The sequence below is a fragment of the Hemibagrus wyckioides genome, linkage group LG16, assembly GCF_019097595.1.
Source record: "Hemibagrus wyckioides isolate EC202008001 linkage group LG16, SWU_Hwy_1.0, whole genome shotgun sequence".
NCBI classification, from domain to species: Eukaryota; Metazoa; Chordata; class Actinopteri; order Siluriformes; family Bagridae; genus Hemibagrus; species Hemibagrus wyckioides.
Genome location: NC_080725.1, coordinates 8053714 through 8071094, shown reverse-complemented (window position 1 = coordinate 8071094; position 17381 = coordinate 8053714). Strand labels below are relative to the sequence as shown.

General features: G+C 41.0%; 1 protein-coding gene across 3 annotated transcripts in view; it reads right to left on the bottom strand.

Annotated features, from left to right (window-relative positions):
• Nucleotides 1-17381, bottom strand: part of ints2 (integrator complex subunit 2) — a 64762-nt gene that overhangs the window by 34869 nt on the left and 12512 nt on the right. For all 3 annotated transcript variants that reach the window (XR_009206860.1, XM_058411654.1, XM_058411655.1), the window contains exons 10-13: nt 17189-17260; nt 16072-16186; nt 15222-15290; nt 14870-15004 (exon numbers count right to left, since the gene is read on the bottom strand). Coding sequence is in view for 2 of the 3 variants with exons in the window: in XM_058411654.1 (XP_058267637.1) it covers nt 14870-15004; nt 15222-15290; nt 16072-16186; nt 17189-17260 (391 nt within the window). In the remaining variant the exon portion in view is untranslated. The remainder of the gene's footprint in view (nt 1-14869; nt 15005-15221; nt 15291-16071; nt 16187-17188; nt 17261-17381) is intronic.

Below are 17381 nucleotides of genomic sequence, written 5' to 3'. Positions count from 1 at the left end.
CAGAGAAAATCCTCAAGGACTCCTCCAACCCTAGTTCACAAACTGTTCAACTGCCTCCTGTCCAGGAGGAGATCCATCCGCATCAGAACCAGCAGGTTCAAGGCAAGTTTTTTCCCTACAACCATAAATCCCCTGAACTCTACACTACACCACTAGGGCACTCATGTCTCACTACACTTCACGAGCTTGCAGTTTTGCTTCACCCTGTACATTGTGCTATAATATAATTATATATATATGTATACTATAATACATATACATATATATGTGTATGTACATATACATACACAGGGGTTGGACAATGAAACTGAAACACTGGCCAATTTAGTGTTGGAGGTTTCATGGCTAAATTTGACCAGCCTGGTGGCCAATCTTCATTGATTGCTCATTCCACCAGTAAGAGCAGAGTGAAGGTTTAATTAGCAGAGTAATAGCACAGTTTTGCTTAAAATATTGCAATGCACACAACATTATGGGTGACATCAGAGTTCAAAAGAGGACAAATTGTTGGTGCACGTCTCGCTGGCGCATCTGTGACTAAGACAGCAAGTCTTTGTGACGTATCAAGAGCCACGGTATCCAGGTTAATGTCAGCATACCACCAAGAAGGACGAACCACATCCAACAGGAGTAACTGTGGACGCAAGAGGAAGCTGTCTGAAAGGGATGTCCGGGTGCTAACCCGGATTGTATCCAAAAAACATAAAACCACAGCTGCCCAACTCACTGCAGAATTAAATGTGCACCTCAACTCTCCAGTTTCCACCAAAACTGTCCTTCGGGAGCTCCACAGGGTCAATGTACATGGCCGGGCTGCTATAGACAAACCTTTGGTCACTCGTGCCAATGCCAAACGTCGGTTTCAATGGTGCCAGCAGCGAAAATCTTGGGCTGTGGACAATGTGCAGCATGTATTGTTCTCTGATGAGTCCACCTTCACTGTCTTTCCCACATCTGGGAGAGTTACGGTGTGGAGAAGCCCCAAAGAAGCGTACCACCCAGACTGTTGCATGCCCAGAGTGAAGCATGGGGGTGGATCAGTGATGGTTTGGGTTGCAATATCATGGCATTCCCTAGGCCCAATACTTGTGCTAGATGGGCGCGTCACTGCTAAGGACTACCAAACCATTCTGGAGAACCATGTGCACCCAATGGTTCAAACATTGTATCCTGAAGGCGGTGCCGTGTATCAGGATAATAATGCACCAATACACACAGCAAGACTGGTGACAGAGTGGTCTGATGAACATGAAAGTGAAGTTGAACATCTCCCATGGTCTGTACAGTCACCAGATCTAAATATTATTGAGCCACTTTGGGGTGTTTTGGAGGAGCAAGTCAGGAAACGTTTTCCTCCACCAGCATCACGTAGTGACCTGGCCACTATTCTGCAAGAAGAATGGCTCAAAATCCCTCTGGCCACTGTGCAGGACTTGTGTCTGTCATTCCCAAGACATGCTGTATTGGCCGCAAAATGAGGCCCTACACCATACTAATGAATTATTAACCAGGCGTTTCAGTTTCATTGTCCAACCCCTGTATGTATGTATGTATGTATGTATGTATGTATGTGTGTGTGTGTGTGTGTGTGTGTGTGTGTGTGTATGTATGTATATATATATATATATATATATATATATATATATATATATATATATATATATATATATATATATATATATATATATATATATATATATACATACACACACACACACTCACTATCTGTATATACACGGTATATTATCTCTATGCACATTTTGACATCTATTGATGTACATATTTATCTGCACTTGTTCATTTGCACAATTTCTACTATTTGCATTTCTGGTAGATGCTAAACGGCATTTCATTGCTATGTACCTGTACTTTGCAATGACAATAAAGTTGTATCTGTTTATCCATCATCGCTAGTGAATCCAAAATAATTCCACAACACAACGTAACATGCAATACACACCCCTTAAGCACGCAGAATAACATACGTTGATTTTTTTTTTGTAATCACAGCTTTAAACTATTACCTAATCGTGACATCTGTAATCGTTATTGTGATTAGAAAATCAATTAATTGTGCAGCCCTAGCACAAGTCTAATGTGCTGTACCACATCATGGTAAGGGAAAGAATGGACTCAATTTTCCTGTCAAGTATTCGAGATGTGAAATTGCCAAAATACCAGTGGTGGGCAAAGTACACATCTCCTGTACTTGCTACTTAAGTTAAAATGTTACTCCGGTAAAAGTAGAAGTCCTCAATTTGAATTTCTACTTGAGTTAAAGTATAATGGTAATTGTATCCAAATGTACTTAAAACCTGATAAAACACTTTACCCTGCAGCTGTTGAAATGGCATGTGTGTGTGTGTGTGTCACTGTTTACAGGGAACAGGAATTTGAGCATGGACACTACACAAAAAAAGGACCCTTGAACAGAGGTGGACAGTAACAAAGTACATTTACTTGAGTACTGTACTTAAGTACACTTTTTAAATATCTGTACTTTATTTGAGTATTATTTTTTCTGGGAACTTGTTACTTTAACTTCATTTCTTTAAGTTGTACTTCTTACTCCACTACATTTCTGTCAAGGACATTGAGTAGAAAGTAGTTACGTTAATCAGAGGATGATTTTTTTTCACTCTTGTAGCGCCACGTTTCATGAAATTCAGTGGTTTTCCGTCCTTTTCTGAACTCTGATCAATTGGTGGCAAAATGGACGAAGACAGATCATTGACACAGTGCGCACACCCATGGCCATACTTAGACAATATGTTCCAGTTTTTAGAAAAGAGTAAAGATTCTTTTCGTTTTAAATGTTTGCTTTGTTTACCAAAAACAAACCACATCACAGCCTACAAAAACAACCATCCAACCTGCAGAAACATATGGAGGTATACAGTGAGGGAAAAAATTTGATCCCCTGCTGATTTTGTACGTTTGCCCACTGACAAAGAAATGATCAGTCTGTAATTTTAATGGTAGGTGTATTTGAACAGTGAGAGGCAGAATAACAACAAAAAAATCCAGAAAAACGCATTTCAGAAAAGTTATACATTGATTTGCATTTTAATGAGTGAAATAAGTATTTGATCCCCTATCAGTCAGAAAGACTTCTGGCTCCCAGGTGTCTTTTATACAGGTAAGGAGCTGAGATTACAGTAGGAGCACTCTCGGGGAGATTCACCTGTCCACAGAAGGAAGCAATCAATCAGATTCCAAACTCTCCATCATGGCCAAGACCAAAGAGCTGTCCATGGATGTCAGGGACAAGATTGTAGACCTACACAGGGCTGGAATGATCATGAGAATGGCGAGGAATCAGCCTAGAATTACACTGGAGGATTTTGTCAATGATCTCAAGGCAGCTGGGACCATAGTCACCAAGAAAACAATTGGTAATACACTACGCCATGGAAGACTGAAATCCAGTACCGCCTGCATGGTCCCCCTGCTAAAGAAAGCACATGTACAGGCTCATCTGATGTTTGCCAGTGAACATCTGAATAATTCAGAGGTCAGTCAAACATGCGTGAGGTGCATGAAATTGAACTACTAGAAGTTACTGTTCTGGTACTGTTTTTTCAGTGATGTTGCACTGTCACAACCGACAGCCAGACTGGTGACTTACTCAAAAACTCAAATTCCAGTGGTCGGGTGTTTGTCAGCGAACGTTTCGTTACATGACCACACAGCTTTTGCTACTTTCTTCATTGTGGAAAAGGCACACCACTAATGGGGAGGGACTTGATGTCTGCACTGCAAGTGAAGATTGAGAATAAATCAAGTGTTATCTTCTAATACCCTTCCTGAGCTTACTTCTCCTGTGTTACAGTGCACTGTTGCTGACTCAACTGACTTTGGATGTGCTAAAAATTTTGTACACCGTGTAAAGCTGGATGAAATGGTCACACCATTGCGTCAAAAACCACCCGTCTACCTCTTTCTGTGTGAAGTGCTGTGCCGGAGGAATTAAGTAGCTTACAAGCAGCTGGGGAAAAGTCAGGAAAAATCAGGATGTGTGTGCACCTCAGAGGGCCAAATAAAGCAGTAATTGTGGATTCTTTTCTGTTGCCACACATGGATGAACTGCTTGCTTCTCTCAAAGGCTCTGCTGTCTTCACCACTACTGACCTGGCTAACACGCTGCATGAGGACAGTCGCAATCTGACTACCTTTATTACCCATGATGGACTGTACCATTTCTGCCGTGTTCCTTATGGGTTAGCTTCAGCACCTGCAGCGTTTCAGAAGATGATGACCATCATCCTTGCTGGATTGTCAGGAGTTGAAAATTATCTGGATGATAATATTGTCCACGGACACGACATGCCTACACACGACAGAACACTTCAAGAGGTCTTACAGCATTTGGAACTCAATAAAGACAAGTGCTGTTTTCGGCAAACTGTTCTGGAACTGTTCTTAGGCCATACTGTGTCCACATATGGAAGGGCAAAGGCAACGTAGCTCCAATTACCACCCAATTCAACTACTATGCCACACCATGAAGATTTTTGAGCGAATCCTCGATGCTAGGCTCTGAGCAATCGTCATCATCATGCCGAATCAATGAGGATTCATGAAAGGATGCGGCACCACCGATGCCATTTATGCCGCCTGATTGCTCCTGGAGAAACATCACAAGAAGAATAAGAAAGTCCACATGGTATTCCTCGATCTGGAGAAGGCTTTCAACAAGGTGCCCCATGAGCTGATCTGGCATGCCCTATGGTTACGCGGCAACTGTGAACTGGGTCAAGCTGCTCTACCACGATGCCAGCAGTACCGTCCACACCCTCGTTGGAACCTCGCCGCCATTCACAACCAAAGTGGGCATCCACCAAGGCTCCGCCCTTTCACCATTCCTATTCGTCCTGTGTATGGACGTGGTGACCGCCGACCTCCAACGGCCCCACCCATGGTCTCTCCTGTACGCCGATGATGTCTTCCTCTCAGATGAAGACCGAGGAGACGTACAAGGACAAACGCAACAGTGGAAGACTCGCCTCGGTGAATTAAACACGAAGAAGACCGAGTACATGGAGTGTGGTCCGCAATCAGACGGCTCCATCACTGTTGATGGAGTGGACCTGAAAAGGGGTACAGAATTCAAGTACCTCGGGTCAGTCATCAGCAGCAACGGCGACCTGCTTCCCGACGTCCATGCCCGCATCACTGCTACATGGATGAAATGGCGACAGGTCACTGGAGTCCTCTGCGATCGCCGAATCGCCTCAAATTCAAAGTTTATTGGACCGTTGTCTACCCAGTTGCCTTGTACGGATCGGAATGCTGGCCAGCCACTGCCAAGCACGAGCAAGCCCTCCATGCGATGGAGATGCGCCTGCTACGGTGGAGCCTCTGCCTGACAAGATGGGATCGTGTCATGAACACCAAAGTCGCCCATATTACAGACAAGATGCAGGAAGCTCAGCTACAATGGTACGGACACGTGGTTTGAAGCGCTGACAGCTCTGTAGCCAAGACAGCCATGCAAATCAGCCCAAGGAAAGAGGCCACATGGGAGACCAAAGAAAAGCTGGATGGACAATCACCGAGGACATGAAACGCACCAACGTCGCCCCCGAAGATACCCTCGATCGCGCCAAATGGAGAAGACAATGCAAAAAGGCGGACCCCGCGACGCAGTGGGACTGAACGCCAGGAAGAAGAGTAGCTCCAGTGTGCGCATGCCTATAAGCTCCCCCAGGAGCTATGGAGCCCCCCAGGGTTGTATTTTGAGCCCCCTGCTGTACTCTTTGTACACGTACGACTGCATGGCCACTACCAACTCCACCAACATCATCAAGTTTGCTGTTGACACCGTTGTGGTCGGATTGATCTCCAACAACAATGAGACGGCCTACCTGGAGGAGATTAAGACTCTGGAGGACTGGTGCCAGAGGAACAACCTCCACCTTAACGTCAGCAAGACTAAGGAGCTGATAGTGGACTTCGGCAAAAAGCAGGAGAGGAACTACCAGACCCCTGTGATCAACAAGAGCCCAGTGGAGAGAGCGGACAGCTTCAGATACCTTGGTGTTCACATCACGCAGGAACTGTCATGGTCCTGTCACATCAACACCGTGGCGAAGAAGGCTCTTCCACCTCAGATGCTTGAGAGACTTTAGACTGCCTGCTAAGGTGCTAAGGAACTTTTATTCCTGCACCATAGAGAGCATCCTGTCGGGAAACATCACAACCTGGTTCGGGAACAGCACCATGCAGGACAGACGAGCTCTTCAGAGGGTGGTGCGATCAGCTGAGCGCATCATCCGTACCAAGCTCCCTGACCTGCACTCAATCTACAACAAGCGGGAGGACCTCAGCCACCCCAACAATGGACTTTTCTCATTGTTGAGGTCAGGGAAGAGCTTTCACTCCCTGAAGGCCAACACTGAGAGACTGAGGAGAAGCTTCTTCCCGCAGGCTATACGGTCTCTCAATCAGAACTTCACATAGGACTCAACTGATTAGACCTACTATGCTCCTACACATGTGTTGGAAAACTCCAACCAACCACACTGGACATTTGCACATTACAGGACTGTGGCACACAATAAACAACACACAAATGTACATCTGCACATTTGCAGATTTCAGGACTGTGCACACAATACAAAAACAAACATGCATGTTGCACAGTCTGCTCCCGTTTACACACAAAGAGGACTTATGCACATCTGCACTTTAAAGATGGACAATACCACTGGTCTCATCACCTCATCACCTTAATCCACTTCATGACCACCCCGTACTGCTGCTGTCTGCACCTTGGACACTATTGCACACTACACACTATTCACTTTATATAATTTTGCATAACACAGTTGTTACATTTTACACTTCCTATATATATTCTATGTTATATACAGGTTATACAGGTTGGAATCTGCGGCCATTAGGAAGTCACCGTGTCTCGGCCCTGGGCGTGGCACACACCCGTTACAGCGCCCCCTGGAAAATCTTGCTGCATAGCTGCTACACACTTGCACGTATCCATGTAGAGCTTGGTACACACTTAGATCTCATTGAACTGAACAACTTTCACATTACATGTCATTATGTCTAATCCACAGGAAGTGAGTTATTTTGAGTTGTTTGCAAAACGCACCCAATGGAATTTGAAATACTCCTCCTAGGGAATTGATACAACCGCCACCAAACCCAGGCTAAAATGATCTCAAGACATTGATAATGCAAAATTGATGAGGAATTTTTGATATCTCAAACGGTTCAGCCGTGAGAAGCCCTTAAACTTATGGCGAATAAAACGAAACAGGAAGTGGCTAATAACTTCTGTGTACATTAAGTGATCTCCATGAAACCTTAGGATTATGTTAAGCATTGAAAGCTGATCACACTGATATGACAACTGTGAGTCTCTGTCATAGCGCCACCAACTGGCAGCAGGAAGTGTGTCACTTTTTGAAATATCTAATACACTATATTGCCAAAAGTATTCGCTCACCTGCCTTGACTCACATATGAACTTAAGCGACATCCCATTCCTAATCCATAGGGTTCAATATGACGTCAGTCCACCCTTTGCAGCTATAACAGCTTCAACTCTTCTGTAAAGGCTGTCCACAAGGTTTAGGAGTGTGTTTATGGGAATTTTTGACCATTCTTCCAGAAGTGCATTTGTGAGGTCACACACTGATGTTGGACGAGAAGGCCTGGCTCTCAGTCTCCACTCTAATTCATCCCAAAGGTGTTCTATTGGGTTGAGGTCAGGACTCTGTGCAGGCCAGTCAAGTTCATCCACACCAGACTCTGTCATCCTTGTCTTTATGGACCTTGCTTTGTGCACTGGTGCACAGTCATGTTGGAAGAGGAAGGGGCCAGCTCCAAACTGTTCCCACAAAGTTGGGAGCACGGAATTGTCCAAAATGTCTTGGTATGCTGAAGCATTCAGAGTTCCTTTCACTGGAACTAAGGGGCCAAGCCCAGCTCCTGAAAAACAACCCCACACCATAATCCCCCCTCCACCAAACTTTACACTTGGCACAATGCAGTCAGACAAGTACCGTTCTCCTGGCAACCGCCAAACCCAGACTCGTCCATCAGATTGCCAGATGGAGAAGCGCGATTGGTCACTCCAGAGAACGCATCTCCACTGCTCTAGAGTCCAGTGGCGGCATGCTTTACACCACTGCATCCGACGCTTTGCATTGCACTTGGTGATGTATGGCTTGGATGCAGCTGCTCGGCCATGGAAACCCATTCCATGAAGCTCTCTGCGCACTGTTCTTGAATTCTTGAGCTGAAGGCCACATGAAGTTTGGAGGTCTGTAGCGATTGACACTGCAGAAAGTTGGCGACCTCTTCGCACTATGCGCCTCAGCATCCGCTGACCCCGCTCCGTCAGTTTACGTGGCCTACCACTTTGTGGCTGAGTTGCTGTCGTTCCCAAACACTTCCACGTTCTTATAATACAGCTGACAGTTGACTGTGGAATATTTAGGAGCAAGAAAATTTCACGACTGGATTTGTTGCACAGGTGGCATCCTATCACAGTTCCACGCTGGAATTCACTGAGCTCCTGAGAGCGACCCATTCTTTCACAAATGTTTGTAAAAACAGTCTGCATGCCTAGGTGCTTGATTTTATAAACTGTGGCCATGGAAGTGATTGGAACACCTGATTCTGATTATTTGGATGGGTGAGCGAATACTTTTGGCAATATAGTGTATTTTCTCCCTTAATTTCACCTGATTTGGTTCAAAATCAGTCAGAATAATGACAAGACATGGCTGATGTGAAACTGTGAAGGAATTTTTGATACCTTGAATTGTGTTACTATGGCGACGATTTACATGAGAACATAATAGAAGAAAATGAATCTTCTCATATCTTATGAGTGGAAAGGCCTAATGTTCCAAAATATTTCCCATAGAGAGTGTAAATGGGTATGAGAAAGTCCAGTGTGGGTGGTCCCCAGGCGTGGCACAGGGCTGTCACAGCGCCCCCTGGAACTTTGTCAGAAATATAGCTGCACAGCTCATATTCACTTGCACGTATATGCATGAGACGAGGTATTCATTTAGATCTCATTGAGCTAAATGACGTTCATCCACCTGTCATGGGATCTGATTAACAGGAAGTCAGTTATTTTGGGATGTTTGAAAAATGGACCCAATGGAATTTGATATACTCCTCCTAGGGGATTTGTATGATTTTGACCAAACAGGGTCCAATATGATCTGAAGACATTGAGGATCTAAAATTAATAAGGGATCTTTGATATTTCAAACGGTTCAGCCGTGAGGAGCCCTTAAACTTATGGCGAATAAAAGGAAACAGGAAGTGGCTAATAACTTTGGTGTATATTGAGTGATGTACATAAAATCTCAACTTTATATTAAGAGACGAAAGCTGATCACATGGACATGACTATTGTGAGTGTCAGTCATAGCGCCACCAACTGGCAGCAGGAAGTGTGTCACTTTTAGAAATCTATTGTTTTCCCTTACTTTCACCTGATTTGGTTGAAAATCAGTCAGAATAATGTCAGGACATGGCTGATGAAAACTGAAGGAATTTGTAATATTTTGAATGATGTTGCTATTGTGAGTAAATCATAGAAGAAAATTAATGTTCTTATATCTTAACAGTGGAAAGTCCTAATATTTCAAAATATTTTACATAGAAAGAACAACTGGTTGTGAGTAAGTTTGCTTAGTTTCATGATTTTGTGATGCTTAAACGGCTCACAATAAATTTTTACATTCATCAGTCCACTGACTAGACATTGTTTTGGCCTGACTCCTGCAGTACTATACTATGTCCACTAGAGGCTCTTTCCCTTTTTTTGTTTTTTTAAATATGGCTCCTTGTTCACAATTTATATACACAGAGTCAAACAAAAAATGTATATACACTTCAGAAAAAAAAACAGTATGATGTATATTACATTAGTATAATATAATTATCATATTATCATAATATCATATTCAGCTCTGGAAAAAATACGAGAGCACTGCCCAATCTCCAGATTTGAACCCTATTGAAAACCTCTGGAATGTCATGAAGAGGAAGATGGATGGTCACAAACCATCAAGCAAAGCTGAGCTGTTTGCTTTTTGCAGAAAGAGTGGTATAAAGTTCCCCAACAGCAATGTGAAAAACTGGTGGAGAGCATGGAGCCAAAACACATGCAAATCAGGGTTATTCCACCAAATACTGATTTCTTAATGTTATTTAGGCAAAGCATTAACACAATTTGTTTACAAATGATTTGCATTTTGTTATATTTGAGTTATTAAAATACTGATCTTGGGTTATTTTGATGTGCTCCTTTAAATATACACTCTAAATAACAAAAGTTATATTTTGAATTTAGGAGAAATATTATCAGCAGTTCACAAAAAAAAAAATCAACAAAACACTTCATCTCACCAATACATGAACCTGGAAGAAAAAAAGACAAGAAACTGATTATTTTGCAGTGGTCTCTTATTTTTTTCCAGCGCTGTATATCAATAAATCACATATCAATACATTTAGTAATAAAATACTTATACAAATTTTTCTTTTCCTGAAATGTGTATACATTTTTCTGGGTGACATATACATATATATATATATATATATATATATATATATATATATATATATATATATATATATATATATATATATATATATAAATATATATATAAATAACTTCATATAGTAATATAGTTTAGAGGGAGAGTCATTGTCCCTTTGGATATCACTGGACATTGCTATGATCTATTTCATTACACCCAAACTGTCCTATTTGTCCTTATATAGTTTAGAAGGAAAGTCAGTTTTCTTGTTGCCATCAGTGGACATTGCTGTGATCACTTTCATTACACCCAAATTGTCACTCTTGTCCTTTTGATATTTCCCCTTTTAATGCATGTACCCACTGTGCTCACTGTGTCTGGTGTGCCTGGGTGGCGATGGCACCGTGTAGTGATGGACCATAGTGCGAGGGCCCGTCATTGCTGCTTGCAGCTATATTTCTATTTTATTTTTACCTACTGTGAACTTCTTGTTTTTATATTTTATATTTCGTATTTTTCGTATAATTCGTATTTTTATGTTTTATATTTTGTATTTATATATTTTTATCCTTGTCTTTTTTCTGTCCTTATTCCTTTTTCAAGGGTCAAAACAGTCGTGTAAGCATTTCACTGCATATCATACTGTGTACGATTATGTATGTGACAAATAAAATTTGAATCACAATGGATTCAGCTGGTCAAAAGAGGCAGAACAAAGTTTGATCAAAGTGAAACAATTGCTGGCAAGCAACCCCTCCTTGGCATTATTTGACCCCACAATGTGTACCATCGTCTCTACAGATGCTTCTGATTATGGCCTGGGCGCCATACTCTCCCAGGTTAGTCCAGATGGCATTGAACGTACTGTAGATTTTGCTTCATGCACGCTGATGGCTGTTGAGCGTAAATATGGCACAGTTGAAAAGGAAACACTAGCATGTGTGTGGGCCATAGAAAGGTGGCGTACTTATCTATAGGGCCATCGTTTCACTCTACGTATGGACCACCAGGCTCTGACAACCCTACTTACCACTAAAGGTGTTGGTCGTGCTGGACTCCGTGCAGCAAGGTGGTCTGCACGCCTCATGTCATTTAACTATGATGTGGTATATTGTCCAGGTTCCCAAAATGCCCCTGCAGATTACCTGTCACATGTGCCCTTACCTGACGATGCTGCTGATCTGGCTCATGATGCTGATGATAATGTGGATGAAGAGTTTGTTGCATTTCTGTCTGCACTTGTACTTCTCTGTCTGCTGCTGATGTTGCTGCTGCATGTGCTTCTTGTCCTGTACTAACCAAACTTCGTGCACAGATTACTGATGGCTGGCCTCCTTCACCCAAGGGACTGAATGCTGACTTGTTGCCATACTATCAGCTGTGACTGGAATTGTCTGTCAAGGATATCTTTGTCTTCCAAGGCTCACGGCTGATAGTACCTGCTGCTCTTCACTCTACGCTGGTCTCTATAGTGCACGAAGGGCACCAAGGGGAGGTGAGAACTAAACAGCGTCTCTGCGATCTCTATTGGTGGCCAGGGATAGATGTTCAGGTTCACGACACTGTTCGTTCTTGTTATGTATGTCGACTCGATGACAAAACAGTGAAATCACATCCTGCCCCTCTTCAGCCAATACCGCTCCCAGATGGACCATGGCAGAAGGTAGCTATGGAAATAGTCGGGCCATTTGACACCACCGCATCTGACGGCAGGTTTGCTATAAAATTGACTGATTATTACAGCAAATGGCCTGAGGTCTCCTTTGCTCACACTGTTACTACAAGTGCTGTGATTTCATTTCTCTCATTGGTATTTAGTCGTCATGGCACTCCACTGAGCATCTGCTTCCTTTGCTGCCTTCCTAAAAACAACAGAATATCTGGCCCCATCGTTCTTCTCTCTACTATCCAGCAGCTAATGGTGCCGTAGAGAGGTTTAACTGTGTGCTCAAACATACAATTCAAATGGCCATCCAGCAGCATCAACAATGGAAACCTGTAGTAACTGACTTCTTGCAGGTATACCGTGCCACTCCGCGTGCCACAACCGGTACTTCTCCCTTTCAATTTCTTTTGGCAGGCAAATACGCACAAGGCTGTCTATTCTGCCATCTTCCCCTGTGTGCACACCCACTGAAATTACTGTCTGCCAAAAGGTTACACGGATGCAACAGAAAATGAAACGGTATGCTGATGGTAAGCGCAGCGCACGCAACCCTTGCTTCTAGGAGGGAGACAAAGTGAGAGTTCGAAATCATCTGTATGTTCTTAAGGGACACAGTAAATTCACAGATCCGCTCACAGTGAACAAAAGACGGGGTGGGTACATACGTCCTTAGTAATGGGAAAACTTGGAATGCTTCCAAGCTTACTGCATTTCCATGCCCAACCACAGTTCCTGCTGAGAACACAGATCACTATACACATAACCATACGTTTAGACCTAAATGTAATGCTCACAAACCTAGTTGGTTAAAGGACTATGTCACTTAGACCTGATGTACTGAATGCACTGTGTTCATTGGTATGCTACCAAGTTGTGCCATTTTGATTTAATAAGTTCTAATGATACAAAATTGGTATGGTCTGCATCACTACTGTTATCAGATATGTGTTACAGTGTTATATACTCGAGAATCAAAAGACCAGTTAAAGCTACAAGATGAATGTGTTTTAGATTAATAATTACAGGAATGTTCTTTAAAAAAGGGGAAAATGTGTTCATGAGTAACTGCACTGTGACTACTATTTTGAAATAGGAGCTCTGAACTGTGTAGTTAAACTGGATGTGATGTAAGGAGGAAAAGGAGGAGAGAACGCGAGTTAAGTAATAAACCGGATGGATGTTCGCTAATCTATAGTATCTGTACTTTCACTCAAGTAAGGAGGTTATGTACTTTGTCCACCTCTGCCCTTGAATAAAGACAGGATTTGTAGATTGTAAATTGTTTTCTACATAAAGTGCTAAAAAATGAAAATATATACATCACGGCAGAAGAAAATATTAAGTACTACAGCGGGACAGTCTGACTTATAAAGAAGAAAATGTCAACTGAACATTAGTAACTCATACAGAATAGCTAATGTGTGCAGAGCATGCCTGTCTACTGGAGAATCAGTTTAAAACAAATGGCAAGCAAGGATCTACGCAGATTCACTTTAACAGAAACTTGCTGCTCTACAGATTCAGAGGAAAAAATGTTCGAATTCAGCAGTCAATATTTCAGTATTTAGTAACTAATGCTTTGGTGTGTGATGGGCAATTATCTTATCTTAAGTAATCTTATTCTGCTTTACAATAAAAAAAAACGATGAAAAAGAAATTTTACTTCATGACTGGTCAAATAACAATAATAGTTGAACTATTGGGTTGCTGTATAATATCAGTAATATAGACTGCTGTTTAAGAGTTACTGATTTCGTTAGCTTATTTACCTAACTATAGCGTAACTATCCATGCACAACATAATTAAGATAACGACAGATTTATTCACATACACAAGAAAATCCTTCAATGCTGTGAGCTAACAGATTTATATTTAAAAAATCGTCATTGTGATCATCACAGGACATGCTCACCTCTACGTTTTTGCAAATATGATGGAGAATTCTTGTAAGACGAAATCATATGTCACTGAGGCATTTGAATATGAAAAAGTCTTTCTTCTGTTCTAAAACTTAAAGCAAATCCTGCAGGTAAGGCCAAAGGCCATGAGTGTGCAGGTGACAGGATGGGGTCAGGGTTTTCTTACATTGTAAGCTACAGTATTTCAGGCTGTGGCAATTTAGTTTTAATGCTCTACAGGATCGTTTGCACTCACTGTATTTAATGAAACCAAAAAGATACATTGGTTTAAAATTAATGTGCACACTGTAGCTCAGTTTGCTTGCTATGCTGTAAATGGACAACTGCTTTGTTTTTTTTAACATACAAGTAATGAGAGATGTGGGTTAATGTAGTGGAGTAGAAAGTACGATGTGTTACTTCAAAATGTAGTGGAATTAAAGTAAAAAAATCTCAAAAAATCTTTATACTTTACTAAAGTACAGATACTGGAAAAAGATACTTAAGTACATTAATGATTTACATTTACTGTCTTTACTGTCCACCACTGCAAAATACACACATCTGTATAATTATTTAGGCAAATAGATAACATTAAAAATGTTTTTCTATGGGTGATGCATGTGGAGATTGCACCCTAGGGGGGGTATACATACTTTGGATATCAGTGAAGAAGACAACAACAAACCTCAAGAGCATGACAGTGGAAAGTGTAACAGAATTAAGTTTAGCAGTAAAGTAAATAAGGAAAAAAAAAACTCCTCTGTACCTTGATGGAGACTTTATGCTTGGTGAAGGCCCTGCTTTTGAGAAGCTGGTGAATGCAATGGATGGGTAAAAAACCAGTAATATTGGCACTCAGGTTATTGGTGACAGCCACTCTCACCGCATGGGCAGTAACCACCTACAACATAAACCAAGTCGTTTTACAGAGTTCACAAATTGTCATTTTACTGTCATTTAATAATAAACTGTTACTCATTCATATTAAATCAAATGTGACAAAGGTAATAGGCATGAGTCATGATAGGCTAGCAGTCAATCCTAATCATGCTTACGATAAAGGACATACATGCTACTTTGAAATTGTGAATCTGAGAATTTCCTATTTTGCACTGTACCTGCTCAGTGAAGATCTCGTGGGTAAATATGGTCTTCATTTTGTTTAGAGAACTGGGCTTAATGGCAATCTGTGCAACAAGATAAGGATAACTCTTTCACCTCAGTCTCAGCAAATACAGAAATCACTTTTGAAAACACAAATACTAAAATTGCAACTAAGCAGGTCCTGGGCATGAATCGTACACCTGTATAGCCAAACCAACTGTACTGTATAGTGATAGTGGTTTAGGAATAATGGATTGTAAGAAGTAAGTAAATACATTTAGAAGACATCTTAGACAAACAGTCTTAGGAAAATCAGTCACTAACGTACAGTCAAACAGCGATTCATCCAAATACGGTCCAAGTAAGGTCCAGATTGTCCTTTTCTTTACGACTTAAAGCAACATATTAAAAAATAAACTCTATTAGTTTTACACTAACTTCACAAAGAACATTAAGAATTCTGATGAAAAAAGGCAATACTTCAGAAGATCTTTCAAATCTGTTACATGAGTGACCAAAGACTTCGGGTGAAAGTCAATTCAATAAGTTCATACACTGTAACTGTCCTCTGCAAATAATCACAAAAAGAACATTTCTGAGTTCACATTGATTCCAAAAGATGTCATAATTGTTCATAGAGGACACTTGTGACAACACACTTCTGAGGCCTAAAATAAGAAATGGGACACATTAAGGCCTCACCTAGACTGGACAAGAGCAAATGAAGAGCGCAATGCTACAAATGTGGCATTCGGGACAGGGTCTAATTCTAGCATTTACAGTAAAACATACCTAGATATTCTGCAATTGTGCTTGTAGAGTTTACAGCTAGCCTAAACCTAATGACACAGTCAAAATGCTCACCTTCATTCCTAATGTGGAGCAGACTAGCTCAATAATGGCACTGAGCTGGTTGGTATGGAAATACATAGCAACAAGCAACAGCATCTCTCCAAAAGAAGCAGAAACACCAGCTGCACTGTATGAGAAGAGGGAGAGGGACAGACTGAAGCAGGGCTTTGTACATTTCTGACACATTGTACATCCAAGAAACCAATTTATTTGAAAAATACTCAAACAAACAAACGTTTCACAAAGCTTTGTAATTAAATATATATTGAAGCTAAAAAAATGAAATCTCATATAGATACAAGTATTCAATTCAGTATTATTTAAATAATGCTTTTAACAATGGACATCTGGGGTCTATCATCATAGGTCTATCACCATTTGTTTTTATTCTAACATTACAGTGGAGCAATATAGTTGTTAGAGTTACATAAAATAATGTGAAAAAAATCTTTCAATTCTATGTTTATCTTTCAATAACAATGGTATGAACCCCACCAACTGCTAAAAACAGATTTCAAAGTGTAAATTTTTCTCCAAAATGTAAGTCAAAAAATCTGAAAGCAAGTTAGTAAAAATTACATTATAATTAAACTTCAACTGAACTTTGCCGTTTTCTTCTTTAGCCATTCAGATGTCGATTTGCTTTTGTACTTGGGGTGCCCCAAAACTTTTGAGCATTGTTGCAGATGCAAGTCATGCTGACATATTTAATGTGATTGCAAAGGCCTGTAGGTCACATGACGTACTACCTGGATTTTTCTATATCTGTCTCATCATTAAACATGGGATGCCTACTCCCAGAAAGAAAGGCAACTGTCTTGAAGTAAACAATGCTTCAGAAGGTTAATTTAAAATTGGAGATTGCTAAATAACCATGATGACTACATACTGAAATCTGCTGGGGGTTTTCCTGTTGTCAGAAGAGGTTATTTCTTTGTTTATAGAAGCTGGTAAGAACCAAAAAGATGGGAATTCATTTTAAATAAACTGCCCAATCATACACCTTCATTAGCCATAAACCATAACACCATATGCATAAGACAAAAACAAAAACGCTTGTAGGAACAAAATAAATTTTGTTAGAACCAGTAATTCACATTTCTGCAAACTGAATGCAGATTAAAAGTACCTTTCAAAGTACTCTTCCTCCTTAATCATCCAGCTGAGCCACATCACCATCAGCTGTTCCTGTTCTGGTGTACTAAATGAAAAGTGGGTCAATTGGAGACGTACATTATAGAGACTCAACTAGTCTTAGGTTTTATGTGATGTTTAACAGATAACTGCAATACACAATGCATTTACTCTAATAAAATTATTGT